The sequence below is a fragment of the Zingiber officinale genome, chromosome 4A (genome assembly GCF_018446385.1).
Source record: "Zingiber officinale cultivar Zhangliang chromosome 4A, Zo_v1.1, whole genome shotgun sequence".
NCBI lineage: Eukaryota > Viridiplantae > Streptophyta > Magnoliopsida > Zingiberales > Zingiberaceae > Zingiber > Zingiber officinale.
The window spans coordinates 100812468-100833121 of NC_055992.1; the positions used below are offsets into that span (position 1 = coordinate 100812468).

At 41.5% G+C, this 20654-nt stretch overlaps 1 protein-coding gene across 2 annotated transcripts; it reads right to left on the reverse strand.

The window, feature by feature from the left end:
• Window positions 1–13190: 13190 nt before the first annotated feature.
• LOC121970353 (myb family transcription factor PHL7-like) lies at window positions 13191–19858 on the reverse strand. Of its 2 annotated transcripts, none has more exons than XM_042521009.1 (7): window positions 19517–19858; window positions 16760–16897; window positions 16064–16140; window positions 15923–15965; window positions 15748–15805; window positions 15122–15191; window positions 13191–13863 (listed from the first exon to the last, which is right to left on the reverse strand). In XM_042521009.1, the coding sequence occupies exons 2-7, from the start codon at window positions 16878–16880 to the stop codon at window positions 13405–13407; spliced, it is 828 nt and encodes a 275-aa protein (XP_042376943.1). In that variant the 5' UTR covers window positions 16881–16897; window positions 19517–19858; the 3' UTR covers window positions 13191–13404. The 2 variants fall into 2 exon arrangements, with proteins under 2 accessions (XP_042376943.1, XP_042376942.1); XM_042521008.1 differs by having other exon boundaries at window positions 16760–16910.
• Window positions 19859–20654: the final 796 nt, after the last annotated feature.

Below are 20654 nucleotides of genomic sequence, written 5' to 3' on the forward strand. Positions count from 1 at the left end.
ATAATTTTTTGGATTATTGAAATTTAACATACTGTGATGCTGGATTTGAATGTGGTGTTGGATTTGAACAGATGTGGCGTGATGTATTGCACTGTGGTGCTGAACTTTGGTGCTACATAGTGGTGTTTAATTTTAATTTATTTGATTTAATCAAATTACAAGTTTTAAAATTGAAATTGAACTAAATTATTTGAAATAATTATTTTAAAAAAAATCAAATAATGAATTGAATTTTTAAATTTAGTCGGTTCAAATTGATTATTTTAATTTATCTGAACTAATTCGGCTAATTTTTTTATTATTAATTATATTATATTTTTTATACTTGTATAATTTGATATATATATATATATTATTTTGTATTTTTTAATTGTTTATTTAAGTTTTAAAATTTTAAAAATGAATAAATTTAGAGAATTCTCCTTATTTTAATTATTAAATTAAAAAAAATAAATCCGAGTCACCAATATATTTTTTTATATGAAAAATCGACAGGCAAGTTGATAGAGGAAAGAGACAAAGGAGATATGTTTACGGTTTAGCTGCATCCAAATAAAAAAAATATATTTTTTGAATCGTGGTTCGGATACTTTGATAAAAATGTAACGGCAAATTGTTCACGTGAGGGTATACGGGACATGAAGATAGGGGGTTTTGGGGATAAGGGATCCGATCTCAAATTTAAGATATTGAATTTTTTTGTCCTTAAAATTCTTTATCCCCGTGTATCATTTGTCGCTCCAATCCATTTTAGTTATTGGTCTGATTAAAACTATACCCTATGGGGAAGATGAACCCTGAGGGATCGTCACGATACGATCGGCGCCGAAATCCGATCGGATTTGAGCAGACTTTCCTTTGTTGTCAATCTGAGCTCCTACTCAGATTTGGCCGGATTTCGACACCGATCGTGCCAGCCACGATTCTCTTAGGTTCACCTTCCCCTTAGGATATAGTTTGGCCGGTCCGAAGGGCAGAGGCCGCCAGTGATGGGTTGGAGGTGATGAATGGAACACGGGGACAGGTAAAAAGTGAGACAGAGGATCTAATCTCCTAAATGAGATCGAATCCTCTATCCTAAAAATCCCGTGTCCATGTGTCCCACTTTTCGCCTCAGTCCATTTCAGCCGCATGCCAAATCCGAACTATAACTTGGGGGGAAGGTGAACCCAAAGGGATCTCCGTCGGCGTGATCGGCGCTAGAATTCGGCCGGATCTGAGTAGGCTTTCCTCTGCCGTCGATCTGAGCTCCTACTCAGATCCAGCCGAATTCCGACGTCGATCGTGTCGGACACGATCCCCTTAGGTTCATCTTCCCCTCAGGGTATAGCCTTGGCTAGTCCGATGGCCAGCGGCTGCCAGTGATGCGCTGGAGGTAATTGTTAGGTCCAAAAGTAGCTAGAGGGGGGGGGGTGAATAGCTCGTCGCGTTCGCTCGGTGCTTGGCGTTGATTGTTTCTTCAAGAATATGCAGCGGAAAATACAGAAACAAATTCACCCACGCTAACACTAGGATTTTACTTGGTATCCACCTCCAAAGGAGGTGACTAATCCAAGGATCCACACCACGCACGCACCCTCCACTATGAAACACTCCTTTTCGGTAACTACCGAGGGCGGAGAAGCCCTACAAGACTCTCGGTACAAGAAGAAGGAAAGGGAAACAAAATACAAGCACAAAGCTTACAATAAATGCAGAAAACCCTAACCCTAGCTTCTCTTCTTGCCTTTGATTCGCCTCTTGACTCGGAGAGCTTCCAAGAACCTTCAAGAACTGACGATCACGAGCTTTGAGAGTGCTGTGGAGGAGCTGGCGAAGATCTGAGATGAAACCGTGAAGAGATGCCGAAGGAAATGAACGCCTGCGGCCTTTATCGACGCCAACGGTCGGATCCCGATCGATTCGAATGTTCCCAATCGATCGGGGAGGCTTTGGATCGATCCACGGATCGATCCAGAGCGCCTCGTGCTCTCTGGAATATCCAGCGCTTATCGCGCGAAGCAGCCGCGTCCCAATCGATCCACTGATCGATTGGAACATCTGGATCGATCCACGGATCGATCCAGAGGCTCTCTGTTCGCTTAGGAGAAGCCTGGATCGATCCACTGATCGATCCAACACTTGGTTTTTGCCCAAAACCAAGTTCCAAGCCTCTCAAACCAACATCCGGTCAACCTTGACCTGTTGGTACATCATGCCTAGCATCTGGTCACTCCTTTGACCTGCTAGGACTTCCCACCAAGTGTCTGGTCAATCCCTTTGACCCACTTAGACTTTTCTATTCATGCCAAGTATCTGGTCACTCCCTTGACCTACTTGGACTTCCCAGCACCAGATGTCCGATCATCCTTGATCCATCTGGATTTTCCCTTGCCTGGCTTCACTCACCAGGACTTTCACCTAGCTTCACTCACTAGGGTTTTCCATCTGCCTAGCTTCACTCACTAGGGCTTTCACCTGGCTTCACTCACCAGGACTTTCACCTAGCTTCACTCACTAGGGTTTTCCTTCTGCCTGGCTTCACTCACCAGGACTTTCACCTAGCTTCACTCACTAGGGTTTTCACCTGGTTTCACTCACCAGGACTTTCACCTAGCTTCACTCACTAGGATTTTCACTTGGTTTCACTCACCAGGACTTTCACCTAGTTTCACTCACTAGGATTTTCCTTCTACCTGGCTTCACTCACCAGGACTTTCACCTAACTTCACTCAATTTCTTATTGTCAAACATCTAAACTCAAACCAAGACTCAGCTTGGTCACCCAGGTCAACCTTGACCTGAGGGATGTTGCACCAACAGTAATGAGTGGGACACGAGGACAGGGAAAAAGTGAGACAGGGGATCCGATCTCATTTAGGAGATCGGATCATCTGTCCCCAAAATCCCCTGTCCCTGTGTCCCACTCATCGCCCCAGTCTATTTTGACCATCAGCCCGATCAGAACTATATCCTGGGGGGAAGATGAACCCAGAGGGATCGTCGCCGGCGCGATCGACGCTGAAATCTGATCGAATCTGAGCAAACTTTCCTCTGTCATCGATCTGAGCTCCTACTCAGATCTGGCTAGATTTCGGCGCTAATCGCACCGGTCGTGATCCTCTTAGGTTCACCTTCCCCTCAAGGTATAGTTTTGGTTGGTCCGACGGCCAGAGGTCGCGAGTGATGGGCTGTAGGTGATGAGTGGGACACGGGGACAGGGCAAAAGTGAGACAGAGGATCGATCTCATTTAGGAAATCGGATCCTCTGTCCCCGTGTCCCACTCGTTGCCTCAGTCCATCTCGACCACCGGCCTGATCAAAACTATATCCTGGGGGAAAGGTGAACCCAGAGGGATCGCCGCCGCGGCGATCGGCGCCGAAATCCAGTCGGATCTGAGCAAGCTTTCTTCTGTCGTCGATCTGAGCTCCTACTCAGATCTAGCCGGATTCCGACACCGATCGCGTCGATCACGATCACCTTAGGTTCATCTTCCCCTCAGGGTATAATTTTGGTCAGTCCGACGACTAGAGGCCACAAGTGATGGTTGTAGGTGATGAGTGGGACACGGGGATAGGGCAAAAGTGAAACAGAGGATCCGATCTCCTAAATGTGATCGGTTCCTTTGTCCCCATGTCCCACTCGTCGCCCCAGTTCATTTCGACTGTCGCCCCGATCAGAACTATACTCTGGGGGGAAGGTGGACCCAGAGGGATCACCGTCGGCGTGATCAGCGCCAGAATTCGGCCAAATCTGAGCATGCTTTCCTCTGCCGTCGATTTGAGCTCCTACTAAGATCCAGCCGAATTTCGGCACTGATTGCACTGGCTGCGATACTCTTAGGTTCACCTTCCCCACAGAGTATAGTTTTGACCGGTCCGAAGGCTAGAGGCCGCCAATGATGGACTGGAGGTGATGAGTGGGACACGAGGATAGGACAAAAGTGAGACAGAGGATCTGATCTCCTAAATGAGATAAAATCCTCTTTTCCCAAAATCCCCTGTCCTTGTGTACCACTTGTTGCCCCAGTCCATTTCGACCGTCGGCCCGATTAGAACTATATCCTAGGGGGAAGGTGGACCCAGAGGGATTGTCACCAGCGCGATTGGCGCCGGATCTGAGTAGGCTTTCCTCTGCCATCAATCTGAGCTCCTACTCAGATTCAGCCTTATTCCGACACTGATTGCGCCAGCCGTGATCCCCTTAGGTTCACCTTCCCCTCAAGATATAGTTTTGGTCAGTCCGACGGCCAAAGGCTACCTGTGACAGGTTGGAGGTGATGAGTGGGACATGAGGATAGGGAAAAAGTGAGACATAAGATCTGATCTCCTAAATGAGATCTGATCCTCTGCCCCCCAAATCCCTTGTCCTCATGTCCCACTTGTCACCTCAGTCCATTTTGGTCATCGACCTGATTAGAACTATACCTTGGGGGGGAGGTGGACCCAGAGGGATCGTCGCCGGCGCGATCGACTCTGGAATCTGGTCGAATCTAAGCAAGTTTTCCTCTGTCGTCGATCTGAGCTCCTACTCAGATTCGGCCAGATTCTGACACCGATCTCGCCGGCTGCGATCCCCTTAGGTTCACTTTCCCCTCATAGTATAGTTTGTTAGGACCAAAAGTAGCTAGAGGGGAGGGGGGGTGAATAGCTCGTCGCGTTCGCTCGGTGCTTGGCGTTGCTCGGCGTTGATTGTTTCTTCAAGAATATGCAGCGGAAAATACAGAAACAAATACAACCACGCTAACACTAGGATTTTACTTGGTATCCACCTCCAAAGGAGGTGACTAATCCAAGGATCCACACCACGCACGCACCCTCCACTATGAAACACTCCTTTTCGGTAACTACCGAGGGCGGAGAAGCCCTACAAGACTCTCGGTACAAGAAGAAGGAAAGGGAAACAAAATACAAGCACAAAGCTTACAATTAATGCAGAAAACCCTAACCCTAGCTTCTCTTCTTGCCTTTGATCCGCCTCTTGACTCGGAGAGCTTCCAAGAACCTTCAAAAACTGGCGATCACGAGCTTTGAGAGTGCTGTGGAGGAGCTGGCGAAGATCTGAGATGAAACCGTGAAGAGATGCCGAAGGAAATGAACGCCTGCGGCCTTTATCGACGCCAACGGTCGGATCCCGATCGATTCGAATATTCCCAATCGATCGGGGAGGCTTTGGATCGATCCACGGATCGATCCAGAGCCTGCGCTCGAAAGCGCTGGATCGATCCACGGATCGATCCGGTGCTTTCGCAGCAGCCGCATCCCAATCGATCCACCGATCGATTGGAACATCTGATCGATCCACGGATCGATCCGAGTCTCTTCCGGGAAGCTCGGATCGATCCAGCGATCGATCCGGCTCTGAATCGATCCATCGATCGATCCAACACTTGGTTTTTGCCCAAAACCAAGTTCCAAGCCTCTCAAACCAACATCCGGTCAACCTTGACCTGTTGGTACATCATGCCTAGCATCTGGTCACTCCTTTGACCTGCTAGGACTTCCCACCAAGTGTCTGGTCAATCCCTTTGACCCACTTAGACTTTTCTATCCATGCCAAGTATCTGGTCACTCCCTTGACCTACTTGGACTTCCCAACACCAGATGTCCGATCATCCTTGATCCATCTGGATTTTCCCTTGCCTGGCTTCACTCACCAGGACTTTCACCTAGCTTCACTCACTAGGGTTTTCCATCTGCCTAGCTTCACTCACTAGGGCTTTCACCTGGCTTCACTCACCAGGACTTTCACCTAGCTTCACTCACTAGGGTTTTCCTTCTGCCTAGCTTCACTCACTAGGGCTTTCCATCTGCCTAGCTTCACTCACTAGGGCTTTCACCTGGCTTCACTCACCAGGACTTTCACCTAGCTTCACTCACTAGGGTTTTCACCTGGCTTCACTCACCAGGACTTTCACACCTAGCTTCACTCACTAGGGTTTTCCTTCTGCCTGGCTTCACTCACCAGGACTTCCCTGTCAAGTATCCGGTCAACCTTGACCTACTTGACTCTTCTTCAATCAATCTCTTATTGTCAAACATCTAAACTCAAACAAAGACTCAGCTTGGTCACCCAGGTCAACCTTGACCTGAGGGATATTGCACCAACAATCTCCCCCTTTTTGATGTTTGACAATACCACAATAACACTTACAATACCACATGTAAGTTAGGCTAATCCTATAGCCTCAATCTTCATGCCACTAGGTAATGAACGTATAAATTAAGCTCTTCATTCTCCCCCTACGAGGGCACACTCCCTCTAGGTAATGAAAGCCTAACTTACACCCATTCATAGGTCCTTTCATTCTCCCCCTATTGACACACATCAACCCATCTTTGGGCACACATCAACCCATGCCCCAATTTTGGGTACACATCAACAAATCCATTTGTTGAAAACTCTCCCCCTGAAGAGTTGCTCATCGTTGTTCACAACATCACTCGTTGTGATCAACACGATAATGAAGGTCCCATACCCTTCATTTATCCTTAACTTCTCCCTCAATGTAGACAAATACCCAACCTTGAGCATTATCTAACCACTTGAGTTCCCACTTGAAATAATGAGGATATCCACTCCCCATTTCAAGTTCAAAAGCTCATACATGAGCATTTTCTTTACAGAAGGTTAACCACCTTCCAAGGTTCATGAAAAGTAATTTTTCATGTCTTTAAAGAGTCCCTCCCCCTAAAGACATGGTGGTAACTTCTGTCATTGCACCAACAATGACTTGGAATTCCTAAAATTTTAGGAAACCCAAATTTTTAGAAGTTTTGAGGTTTAAATGTTCAATATTTGAAACAACCTCAACCTAAACTTCTACTTAGTCTTCGTTAACCAATCCATCCTTGTTTTCAACATGAAAACACCCTTTGTATGTATACAAATGTATTTTAGGGGTTTGGAATGGTTACCTACACTCAAAGAGGTTCAAAGATGCTGAAATCAAGCCTTCCCAGCCAAAATCAGCAACTTGGATCGATTGGAGTTGGGTTCCAATCGATTGAACCTTTCTGAATCGATCCATCGATCGATTCATCTGGATCGATCGGCCGATCGATCCAGAAGCTTCCTGCGCCAGTAGTCTTTCGAATCGATCCACGGATCGATTCGGCACTCAATCGATCCATGAGATCGATCGGATCGATAGTGGCTGAAATTCCATTTCAGTCAACTTCAGAAACCCCTAGAAAATTCTACAAAAATCCAAAAATCATGAAATTTCGTGTAGACATTATTTAGGGCATACTTAATCATGGAAAAATAGCTTTCTATGAAAATACATCATATTTTCAAAGATTGACACAAACTTGAAAACTTGCAAAACTTTAGTGTTTTTCTTCAAGTTTGTGTCTAACTATTCAATGGTGATTACTATCAAAAGATAGCCTTCACCAAGGTTTTCCAAAAATATTTTAAAAACATTTTCAAAACCAATATCCCATCATGTTCCTTGGGCATAATGCACATGACTTGTACATTAGCTTTCCCAATGATGGGAAAACACATAACTATGTGTTTTGATGAACCTAAAAACTCAAAAGAATGCACTAAATCAACATCTTGAGCTTTGTTCATCATCCTAATATCTCACTTGTATCTAATGTGCACTAATCACATACAAGTCACCTTATAGTCTTTGTGAGATGTAGATTTTGATTTTTGCCCTAATCTAGGGATCATGCATATCTATCTAGGCATTCTAGAGATATTAGACATCCACCTAGGATGTCACTTGTCAATAAGTGTCGTTAAATGCCATTCGTCCTTAATTACAAGGAATTAAACTTAATGCATGATTATGTTATGGCATACATCAAAAGAAAATAATTTTCAAAAGAAAATATCCTATTACTACATGATGTATGAATGTCATGACATGGTGTTTTTGTATTTTCATAGTAAGGTATGAATGTAAAAATAGACATGATGTCATGACATATGATGGGCAAATAATCATGGCAAGGTTTAGCATAAATAAAATATACTTAGATTACCTATCTAAGTATCCTTAAAGTCTTAGCTAAACTTACACCTTAAACCTAGATTGCCCTAAAGTGCTACAAGAGAATGCCAAAGCCTAAATTGGCATTTCTAATTTCCTTGATTTAATGTATGCCAATTGAAAATAAACATGTCCTCAAATGTTGGCATATTCCATTTTTCCTCAAGAGTAGCACTTTTAAATTAAGGCCCGGATTGCCTTAAATTGCCTAAGAACATACCAAAATCCCAACTTGGTATTTCTCAAGGTTTTCCCAATTTGTGCCATTTTAAGATAAAAACAATTTTTCACCATTAGGCATATTTTACTCAAATGTAATCAATAATTCCATTTCATTTTCAAAGGTTAACTAAAACCTTGAAAATGCTCCTTGAGTGTCAATTTCCTCAAAGTTGGGTTAACTACCCTTCTAATCGGAGTTGACACTCTCTAACCCATCTATGGGGTAGAGAAGATGTTCCTAGGAACCCAACACCTATTGATGCTCCTTGGATGCTCTAGGTACTTACTAGGGATAACTTCCCTAGATACCTTCCTAGTGACCTTGTTGGGCTTCTTAGAAGCCTTGGTCACACTTTCTAGGTCAACTCTAGGGATAGCCTCCCTTGTGACCTTGTTAGTGACTTTCTTAGACTTCTTAGAAGTCTTAGTCACTTTTGTTGCAAAGATACTTCTAGGGATATCTTCCCTTGTATCTTTGACTTGACCTCTAGACTTAGGATTTGTTCCATAGCTATATGGAACCCTATGATAACTAGGCACATCCTTTTTAGCTTTGGGTTTGTATCCCAAACCTCTATAGCCATTGGATGACCTTTGTGCGCCTAGCCCTAGGTATTGCTCATTTTGCCCTAATAGGATATTTTCCATCCTTTTTAGGGTCTTTTCCATTTTATCAAGCCTTGATCTCAAGACTTGATTTTCTAACACTAAGTCCTTAGTTTTAGATTTTTCATTTGATTCATGAGCATATTTGTTCTTGGGCTTGTATCTAAAATCTTTAGAATTATTTCCCAAGTGTCTATCTACCTTCCTAACCTTAGGTTGGGTAGTTTTGGCATGTAGGGCCACATGTTTTTCCTTAAAGCCCTCATGCTTTCTATTCTTATGGTAAATTGCATTAAAATGATAAAAGTTAGAACTATCGTGCTTTTTACCATAATGTAAAGGGGTAGACTCAATAAATGTTACCTTCTTCTTTACCTTGGAGGCTCCCCCTTGACTAGTGCCTCCTTGAGCCTTGACCACCTTCTTCCCCTTGGGGCATTGACTTCGGTAATGCCCCTTTTGATTGCAAGAGAAGCATATAATATGCTCCTTGCTCTTCTTTGTGTTGGGGATGATCTCCTTGGGCTTCGCCTTGCCCTTTTGTGCCACTTGGCCCTTCTTCTTGGCCAATTTAGGGCACTTGCTCTTGTAGTGCCCATGTTCCCTACACTCAAAGCATATAATATGATTTTTATTTTTAATTGAAATATTTATACCTTTGCTTGTAGGGGTGGCATCTTTCCCTTTGGATCCGGAGGTAGAAGCTTCCTCTTGATCCGATCTTGATTCTCCTCCATTTGATTTTTCTTGACTCGTGGAGGTAGAAGCTTCTTCAATCTCTTCATCTCTTGACCCGGATGTAGAAACTTCTCCTTCTTCTTGATCCGGCGTCACCAAGGATTGCTCCCCCTCAATCCTAGAGGTGGAGGCTTCGTCATCTTGAATATGAAACAAGGAGTATGCTCCCTCCTTGTTCCCTTCGTTGCATTCCCTTGAGGATGAAGCTTCTTGGATTTCCTCTTCTTCGGAGGTTGAGCATCTCTCAACCTCGGAGTCCTCCTCTTGGTCTTGCTCCAAAGAGTCACCCTCTCTGGATTCTTCATGATCTTGTACAGTGGAGGGGATCTCTTCATGAAGCTTAGCCAATTTGCTCCAAAGTTCCTTTGCATCTTCAAATTCTCCAATTTTGCAAAGAATGGTGCTTGGCAATAAATTGACCAAAAGCTTGGTCACTTTGTCATTTGCCTCGCACCTTTGGACTTGCTCCGGGCTCCATTTACTTTTCTTTAGAACTTTGCCCTTTGAATTTCTTGGAGCCTTGAAGCCTTCCATTAGAGCAAACCATTGCTCTATCTCCATCATAAGAAAATTTTCGATTCTTGATTTCCAAGAATCGAAACTCGTAGAAGTGTATGGTGGAGCCACCCTTGTGTCAAATCCAAGTCCATCTTGGAATTGCATCTTGAAGTTGAGCCTTTTTAAGTCTTGAACTTGAAGAATTTGCTCCAACTTCTTCACCCTCTAGCTTTTCTTGTTATACTTGACCCTTCCGGCGATGATTCCGGTGAAGAGCGGCCTTGCTCTGATACCACTTGTTAGGACCAAAAGTAGCTAAAGGGGGGGTGAATAGCTCGTCGCGTTCGCTCGGTGCTTGGCGTTGCTCGGCGTTGATTGTTTCTTCAAGAATATGCAACGGAAAATACAGAAACAAATATAACCACGCTAACACTAGGATTTTACTTGGTATCCACCTCCAAAGGAGGTGACTAATCCAAGGATCCACACCACGCACGCACCCTCCACTATGAAACACTCCTTTTCGGTAACTACCGAGGGCGGAGAAGCCCTACAAGACTCTCGGTACAAGAAGAAGGAAAGGGAAACAAAATACAAGCACAAAGCTTACAATGAATGCAGAAAACCCTAACCCTAGCTTCTCTTCTTGCCTTTGATCCGCCTCTTGACTCGGAGAGCTTCCAAGAACCTTCAAGAACTGGCGATCACGAGCTTTGAGAGTGCTGTGGAGGAGCTGGCGAAGATCTGAGATGAAACCGTGAAGAGATGCCGAAGGAAATGAACGCCTGCGGCCTTTATCGACGCCAACGGTCGGATCCCGATCGATTCGAATGTTCCCAATCGATCGGGGAGGCTTTGGATCGATCCACGGATCGATCCAGAGCGCCTCTGTGCTCTGGAAAAATGCCTGGATCGATCCACGGATCGATCCAGCGCTTATCGCGCGAAGCAGCAGCGTCCCAATCGATCCACTGATCGATTGAACATCCGGATCGATCCACGGATCGATCCGAGGCTCTCTGTTCGCTGGGAAAGGCTGGATCGATCCACCGATCGATCCAGCTCCTGGATCGATCCACTGATCGATCCAGCACTTGGTTTTTGCCCAAAACCAAGTCCCAAGCCTCTCAAACCAACATCCGGTCAACCTTGACCTGTTGGTACATCATGCCTAGCATCTGGTCACTCCTTTGACCTGCTAGGACTTCCCACCAAGTGTCTGGTCAATCCCTTTGACCCACTTAGACTTTTCTATCCATGCCAAGTATCTGGTCACTCCCTTGACCTACTTGGACTTCCCAACACCAGATGTCCGATCATCCTTGATCCATCTGGATTTTCCCTTGCCTGGCTTCACTCACCAGGACTTTCACCTAGCTTCACTCACTAGGGTTTTCCATCTGCCTAGCTTCACTCACTAGGGCTTTCACCTGGCTTCACTCACCAGGACTTTCACCTAGCTTCACTCACTAGGGTTTTCCTTCTGCCTAGCTTCACTCACTAGGGCTTTCCATCTGCCTAGCTTCACTCACTAGGGCTTTCACCTGGCTTCACTCACCAGGACTTTCACCTAGCTTCACTCACTAGGGTTTTCACCTGGCTTCACTCACCAGGACTTTCACACCTAGCTTCACTCACTAGGGTTTTCCTTCTGCCTGGCTTCACTCACCAGGACTTCCCTGTCAAGTATCCGGTCAACCTTGACCTACTTGACTCTTCTTCAATCAATCTCTTATTGTCAAACATCTAAACTCAAACCAAGACTCAGCTTGGTCACCCAGGTCAACCTTGACCTGAGGGATATTGCACCAACATAGTTTTGGCTTGCTCGACTCCTAGAGGGTGCGTGCCAATGATGGGCCGGAGGTGATGAATGGGAGATGGGGACAGGAAAAAAGTGAGACAGAGGATTTGATCTCCTAAAGTGAGACAAAGGATCCAATCTCATTTAAGAGATCGGATCTTCTGTCACCAAAATCCCTTGTCTTCGTGTCCCACTAGTCGTTCCAGTCTATTTCAGTCACCGATTCGATCAGAACTATACCCTGGGGGAAGGTAAACCCAGAGGGATCGCCGCTGGTGCGATCAACATCGCAATCCTGTCAGATCTGAGCAGACTTTCGTATGTCGTCAATCTGAGCTCCTACTCAGATCCGGTCGAATTCCGTCGCCTATCGCACTGGCCGGAATCCCCTTAGGTTCACCTTCCCCTCAGGGTATAGTTTTGGCCAATTTGACAGCCACAAGCCGCCAGTGATGGGCTGGAGGTGATGAGTGGGACACGGAGACAGAGAAAAAGTGAGACAGAGAATCCGATCTCCTAAATGAGATCGGATCCTCTATCCTCAAATTCTCCTATCCCCGTGTCCCACTCGTTGTCCCAGTCTATTTCGGCCATCGACCTGATCAGAACTATATCCGGGGAGAAGGTGAACTCAGAGTGATCGCAGTCAACGCGATCAACGCCAAAATCTAGTCGGATCTGAGCAGATTTTTTTCTGTCGTCGATCTGAGCTCCTACTCAGATCCAGTCAGATTTCGACGTCGATCGTGTCAGTCATGATCCCTTTAGGTTTATCTTCCTCTCAGGATATAATTTTGATCGGTTCGATGATCAAAGACGGCCAGTAATGAGCTGGAGGTAATGAATGGGATATAGAAATAGGAAAAAAAAAATGACAGAGCATCCGATCTCCTAAATTTAGATGCTTCTTTTGGACATTCATATAGAAGCACTTTTTAATAAATTGTCGAAGATAAAAATAAAATTAAAAAAGAGTTTTAGCTGAATAATTAGTCGACAAAGGTCGCTTCACGAAGGTCCGGAACCGTCCCTCTCTTGGTGAAGGGCTTTATTCATGCCATATCTTGTCACTTTCATGAATGATTGGTCAATGATAAACAGCGACATGACATCGAATATTATTAATTAACATCACAGGATTAGACATCCCAGAAGAAGGGAGGGGTGGGGGAAAAAAATAAGAATCTGACATTTAAATTCTCTTTTATCAGTCCAGATAAATTGGAAGAACAGGATTTGATAAATAATTATTTCAGATAAATTAAGTTTTGAACCTTTCAAAGTCCGGGCTCGCCCTCTGTAATTGATCTTTGAATTAGTAATATTGTTCTCGATAATCAAAGTGTCAATGCCATTTATAAGCATAAAGAAGCGTCTCCCAACCACATTTCTCTACATGGACCTAATGAAGTATTCAACAAGATAGTCATTACATCATTCATTCATGGGATCTCTAGGATTATCTTCAATAGATGACGTAGACAAATATCTAAAGCTAAATGATTTTCCAAGTTGTAATCTTACATGAATGGAACGGCACGACGATCATCATTGGTGGAAATCTGAGCCCGAACTCGACTCTAATATGTGAGGAACCATTAGTTCTGACTTGCCTTGCCCTGCGATGCTCCCCACTCGGAACCTTTTGGAAGTGCTCTCGTGCTTGGGGCTCGCTGACGGAGAGCTAACATGGAAGGTGGAGTCAGGTGTCAGAGGTTCACAGCGAGAGGAGAAAGAGTCATCACGTGAAATGCTTTTGTAGAACCCGTCAGTGTCTCCATGTCCCCCGCCGATAACCTTATCTTGGATGGGGGATTCAGAAGTTGGTGCTGGGGTCGAAGGATCAGTCTTTTCGGAGTCCAGGCAGTGATCACCAGAAGTGAGTGCAGGATTACCTGATCCAGGCAGTTCAGCTAGTGCTGCGCCATTACGGCGCTGCTGCTCATCCATAATCTTCTTAAGATACTTTCCTTGGGCTTCTATTCTTAGCTGCAGTTGTCTTTGCACCTGTTATCAGTTTCACAAGCATGAGATTCTATTCTTGTTATGGCCATCGGCTGGCAGATTAGTTCAAAGTTGTACTTGAGCTCACAAAAAATAGTTTCGAGCAACACGATACAAATATTTGGTGAAATAGGAAAAGAGAACTCAAAATTCCTCGCTTCAACTTGGTTATCTGACAAGAGCGGGTATTCTTTTCCTCAAACTGCCACACCTCACCTCCTATTGCAGAAATAGCACGTCATCACTGTTATAGCATCACTGCAGCTATACTAACTAGGATCCCAGATCCTATCTCAGATGGTCATATTCAATTATCCTACTTGTTCTCCCGTGATTATACTCCTTTTGGGTTCATGAACATTCAAGGCAAGTAAGGAATGGAGGTTTATGTCTTTTCTTAGTGTGCAAATTTCAGAAAGTGGTTTATGATCTAAAGTCCTATAAATCAAAAACCTTTGATGTTAGATTCTCAGCCATTTTATGGGGAAACCAACAGTGTCATTGTGATGTGGTCCACATGTTCTTTCTCATCTCGAAGTTGCTCCAAACAAGGATTTGATTTACTAAAGAATGATGATGAGTCATCTTTAGATTACAGTATGATCGTGCCTACATTGGAGATTAAACCATAAGTACTATAGTCATGCTGGTATGTACTTAAGAAAGAATGTGTTCATTCACTCTTGGGGAAGCTTGGATTTACCTCCCTTCACATAACCTGGGGACAGGCTATGAGGGGGTCTATGGTGAGCACAATCATCTTTTGCTACAAGTGGAGGAGCTTGGAGGCATATAGGTCCTACAATTATGCAGTGATAACCAAGTTGCTATCTACATTGCTGTTGGATCAGATCAATCATGTGCAAGCTAAGCATATTAAAGTAGATTGTCATTTCATTATAGAAATCGTGATGACTAAGAAGTTCTCACCTCTTTTTTACTAGTCATTGTCAAGTTGGTGGTTTCTTCATTAAACAATCTAGCACATTTTTCCTATTTTGAGCTCCAAGCTGGAAATGATTGATATCTATGTTCTAATTTTGCTCCAACTCAACAGATTCTACAACAATTAATTTTAAAAATAATCTCACATGGGTTATTTGATATATATAGCATCAAAATTATCACATGGGCTATTCTAGACTATATACCTTTGTGAAACTAGACAGCATCAAAATTTGAAACGACAAAAATAGAATTCACAATAAGGACTGCACTCTAATGGTAGAATCATTTAATACTGTCATCCCTATTAACTTGCCTCTAGTTGTTCCTGAAGTCGTTTCTGTACCTCCATCTGCAATTTCAGTGCTTCTGTTATTTGAATTCCCCTGAAAAAAAAACATTTTTCAACTTATCAAACATATTCTTAGATCTCCATATAGCATTTTTTTGCTGTAGCAATTAAATCATTGACTCAAAATTTAGGACAATGAAATCTTTTACAAGCTTAGCAGTTTAATGTTACAAAGCTCAAAGGTAAAGTCCTGGCCACTAAGACAACAGCACCTCAACTGATTCCCCGTTCCCTTCCCAACCTACAATATGAGTATAACCCAAACACCTAACCCCATATCTTTGACCACTGATCTATCGCCATCCTTCATGAAGCTAAGGTTATAAATGATTGTCGCATGATATTCTCAAATTTTTGTGCAAGCTACGTAAAATTATATGACTATAGCAACAAGCAGGACCTGACAATTCTAATGTGACCCTGATTAATATCTTTTTCTTGAAACTTACAAGTCAGTAACCCGTAGACTCTGATAATCATTAAGTGAACTCTATCAATTTGAACTACATAAATTTAGAATAGAATTTAGTTGCCTTATATTCATGCATATTAATATAGAGAAAAGAAAAAAACTTGATCTTTATACATACGAAGTGCTTTCAAGGCCTGGAATTGAATTTCCATCATCTTTCTTTTCTGATTTTATACCTGCACAAGTGAATATATATATATGGTGTTTATCATTTTGTAAACAGAGAACACAGATATAACTTCCAAAACAATATCCTAAATGCTCAGCTAAATGTAGTAAAAAAAGTCACCAACCATCTGCTGAAGCCTCAGGAACATACTTTGCGAGCCTATATTTCTAGGCATACAATAATAGACAAATTAGAAAAAAGATATATAATAACACTGTAGCATGCAAAGATCTACAAAAGGATGTAGCAACCACTAAACAGGTACCTGTAGATGACTTTTCACATGGTATATTGTAAGACCTTGAACACCCATGATTCTGAGTACACCCTTAGGAGTTGCTCCTATCATGAATCCACTTGTCATTGGCCAAATTGAAAAGCATTTCCAAAATATTAGTCAGAAATAAAACTAAACTAACTAATTCACTTGATTAAATACTTCAGTTTTTGTATAATCATTGGGTTTCTACTATAAAGTTAGTCATAGTAATAGGTTGATCATAGTGATAGCTGGATGATATCATAGTTAATCATGCCCTTAATCAGATAAGATACATAAAGTTATTTAATATTTTCCTTTGTGCTTGGCAAGATGGAGAGAGTTAACCATAGTGAACAATCTAGCAAACATGAGAAAGTTATAACCAGTGTAACTATATTTGATTTCACTAAACACTAATATATGGAAACATTTTTGTTATGTTAAAGCTTTTGTTTCTAAATTGGTATTTATGTAGAAGGATTTTTCTTCCTTGATTTTGCCTATTAACCACATATGCAATTCACAATGGCTATGCAAAAAGAACTTACATAAGAACAGCGAGAGAAAACTGGATATTGAAAACATTGATATAGCAATTCAGAGCCAAGTAATTTCTGAAAGGAAAATTCTAATATACCTTCAGTCTAGTAAATCAATCTTACAGTTATTATCTTATTAAAATGTCTAAAAGGCACTTACTATCTGGACCACCAAGTTGTGCCACAGCATCCACGAAACGATCATGCAATTCATTTGTCCACCTTAAACGCTGTCTTGAAGCTAAATTATTGGGGTTGTTCACTCCAGTGATAGGCCCCATAGTTTTGTTACTTGATTCTAATTGTTGGTCCTGAGAGACCCAATTATTATCAATCCAACTCTATACTTGAGAAAGACATTAGTTGATGCATTCGTCACTATTAATGCAAAAAAGTGGAAAAGAATAATCCTCATAATCAAGTAGTGTAATATGGAATTCAGATATGGCAATTATATTGATATCCCGTATCTACAAAACAATTCAAAAATCATGCACGATCAAGTTATCATATTTGTTTTTGTTATATAACATACAAAATAAGCAATTATTACATAAAGAGAAGTGGATAATATAAGAATGCACACTTGATGCTATTCCTACTAGAGTGATTGCTAGAATTACTTTAGATCCCAAATAATACTGGTGGAAATTTTATTGACACTTATTGTGTCATCTCAAAATAGTTCGACAGTTATCAGTATGACAAAAATATGGAAATTCTTTTACTCTTTTACATTGGACTGAACATGTCATTGTCATTTAAATTCTATACAGACAATAGCTACAACTCGTTAATGTCTCAATTCTAAAGTACAAAGTTCAAACCTTTTCATATAGCCTTCCTTCTATGTTTAAATTTCTCATAAAGAATTGATATTATCATTTTTGGAACCACTAATTCATTTTTTTTCTTTCCTTTTCAGAACGAGTAGGTAAACCACTACTTCAACACCATCATTAAGATGTAATCTGATTGACTGAATGATTTTTAGTAATTCATTCAGGCTTAGCATGGGTCATTAACTATACAATAATGCCATTCTAATTTAGTTCCACATAAACAATTGTGAGCTAATGAAATGGGTCTTAAAGCTTAGATGAATGAACTACTACTCATTTGATCAGCATTTTTAGTAATTCATTCATGCTTAGCATGTCCCATTTACTAGACAATAATATTGACACATCATAATTTGGTTCCACAAAAGGAATTGTTAGTTAATGAAAAGGGTCTTAAGGCTCAGATGAATGAACTCTACTCATTTGATCATAAGCATTTTAAATTAGTGGTAAGGATGCAAAAGTGTAGGGCTTGACTATGTTCAAGCTTGTTCATATATCTTACCAAGCTTATGTAAGATCGTTTGTTAAAAATGTAACAAAACTCAAACCAAACTCAAGTTTTTTATCAAGCTTCATAAGAGAGAATTTTAATTGAGCTTCATAAGAGACATTACTATATTTATAATTAAGTTCAAAGAATGATCTCTAATAAGTGAAACATGTTATTTTCTCATTTGTAGTATTTTATAAATACCATAAAAGCATAAAACTTATAAGATATGCATCATATTTAATATATTTAAATATAAAACTTATCCTTTGAGTTTCATTCTTGCGAGCATACTAAATAAGAATGTAATCAAACTTTATACAACTTAATAAATAAGTCTATTATGAATTGTTACTAGCTTTATTTTAATGAATTGAGCTCGCTAGTGTTCAAACTTGTTCATTGAATTTATTTTTAATATTAGAAACATAAAGGAGTTCTTATCAAGTTGAGCACCGAGTTTATTCATGAGTATCCTACTCATTTACAACCCTATTAACGGTCAAGCTTAACAAGTTTATGGTTAGTTCTCGTCTATGCAAATTGTGATAGTTTGACAGCATATTGACGAGTTTGGAAAGGGAAGCCATCATGATGGTCAAGACCACCATCAGTATATGCTACCAATTATGGATGATTTTGAACTATGAAATCAACCTTAGATCTTCACAAAAACATGAGGGAGACACAACATCTTAGTTTAGTCTTACATCAAATATGGACTAAAGAAAGAGATTTATATGTTTTAGATGAGTAATCAACTTCTAACTTAGGTTTAGCATTTTGGGATAGTTTTTAGACCTACTTTGCAAATTAATAATATCCTTGTACAGGGACCAGATCTGACAAATATAATCAACAAGCATTTTAACGGCTCAAAATCATTATTAGCAGAATCATAATTTGTATAAGGCAATTCAAACTCTACAAATCATAAAAGAATTCGTCGAAGCTTCCAACCTACCTACATCTACCATATAATTAAGTCAACTCCAGAGAACAAGGGCCTTCTTTCCAATAATAACAGGCTCAACCAAAAAATTCTGAGAACAAGATCAAAAGGGCTACTGCTCAACGAATACCATGTTAATAATACCATGTAAATCACATGGTACGGAGTCCCTCACAAAGAAACAGATTGCATCAGTGGCCGTCAATGTTTTAACTTTCTCTTAGCAGAGAACAGTTAAGCTCGTTACATGAACATGAAAGCCAAAGGTTGACAAGAAGCATGATAAACGACCTATTATGGAGATCTAACAGTCGGTAACTAAGTAGATGACCCTAACCTAGTTTATGACTATAGGCCCTTTGAAAAGTGATAAGCAGCTAAAACGTAGGCTTTATTTTTCCTGTTTTCCCAAAAGCAGTATTTCGAGCTCCAATTATCCCCAAATGGTACAAAAATACTGCTACCATTAGCATAACCACAGATCAAAAAAGACAACACGAATCTGCTACCATACAGAAGTTCAAAATTCATAAAATCGATGAAATAAGTAACCTCGGATCATTTAAAATGAAAACCCTAGCTATGGATCACAAATCCCCATCCAAAAGCAAGCAAGGAGGAAAACCATACCTGTACAGCCAGCTGCGAAAGCGATCGATACTCCGAACTGCTGAAACGAAAGCACAAAATTGACAGCCTTCAACTGGATTATACAAGCCAGACCAAATCTAGGCCAGATCAAGCGATCGCAAAGAAAAAAAAAAAACTCCACAAAAAATCGACTCTCTTTCTTCGTCTTTCTGCCCTCTACGGCTCCATGGATGCGTCGGCGATCAACAAACCGGAGGATCCTCTCCCTCGCTCGTTTCGTCGCCCTCGTCACGGACTGCCTCAGCAGACGACTCCGGCACGGAGCAATTGCAGCAGCTACCCGTCAAACCGGACACGTGTCGACTCTTCCTTGTTCCTGGCTTTGACTTCGAGGCGTCCAATAGGAAGGTGACTTGAAGGATCCATGACGATACGGGAGCCATCAGATCGAGAGTGGACGGCGACTGATGATCAAGCAATGAGTTTTCATCCACAGTCGTAAAGTACCATTTCCAACCTAAGAAGTACCCCTTTCCTTACCATCTTTTTATTGGATGGGAGGCCGGTCCCTTGCAGGGATTCCACCGTGGTAAGCGTGTGCAGGCGGATAAAACTTGGATTCCGATAAGTCGAGGTTTGGTTTACCGACGGCGACTTTTATTGCGGATTATGGAATCGTTAATTTGTTTCTAATAAGGAACACTAATCATTTCATTCGCTCGTCCTAGTATTTTTATTAATTTAGTATTTCTATTAATTTATTTTTAGAGTAAGACGGAGAAGGTAAAATTATGAGTGACTATTAGCTATTAATACAAATGATAAAATATAAGGGGTGATATATTTCAACACATTGAGTTGACCGAATATCTTATATGATAATATCTCATATTTTAATCATCACATCGTTTCAAGAAGAGGATGATACATATTTCTAGAACCATCAATGGAAAGCTAAAACTTAGCTTGGCATGATGTTAAGACGTATTAGAGGGTAAATTTGGGTTGGACGGTTGTGGGTCGAAGTCCCCACGGGTTGACTGCCGATGAATTGATATTGTGCTTTCATAATTTACTCTTAGGGACCTGTCGTCTTAAAAATTAATTAGATCCTAAAAATTGAACGTGAGTAAAAAAAAGAAGTTAAAATTCAATGAATGGTAACTTTGTATCAGAG

What these genes read in the sequence shown, in the direction of transcription:
- LOC121970353 (XM_042521009.1), bottom strand. Translation starts at nt 16,880, where the DNA reads ATGGGGCCTATCACTGGAGTGAACAACCCCAATAATTTAGCTTCAAGA. An exon ending in ACAACTTGGTGGTCCAGATA is followed by an intron (nt 16,141 to 16,759) that starts GTAAGTGCCTTT and finishes GATTCATGATAG; the next exon opens with GAGCAACTCCTAAGGGTGTA. An exon ending in CCAGGCCTTGAAAGCACTTC is followed by an intron (nt 15,192 to 15,747) that starts GTATGTATAAAG and finishes TTTTTTTTTCAG; the next exon opens with GGGAATTCAAATAACAGAAG.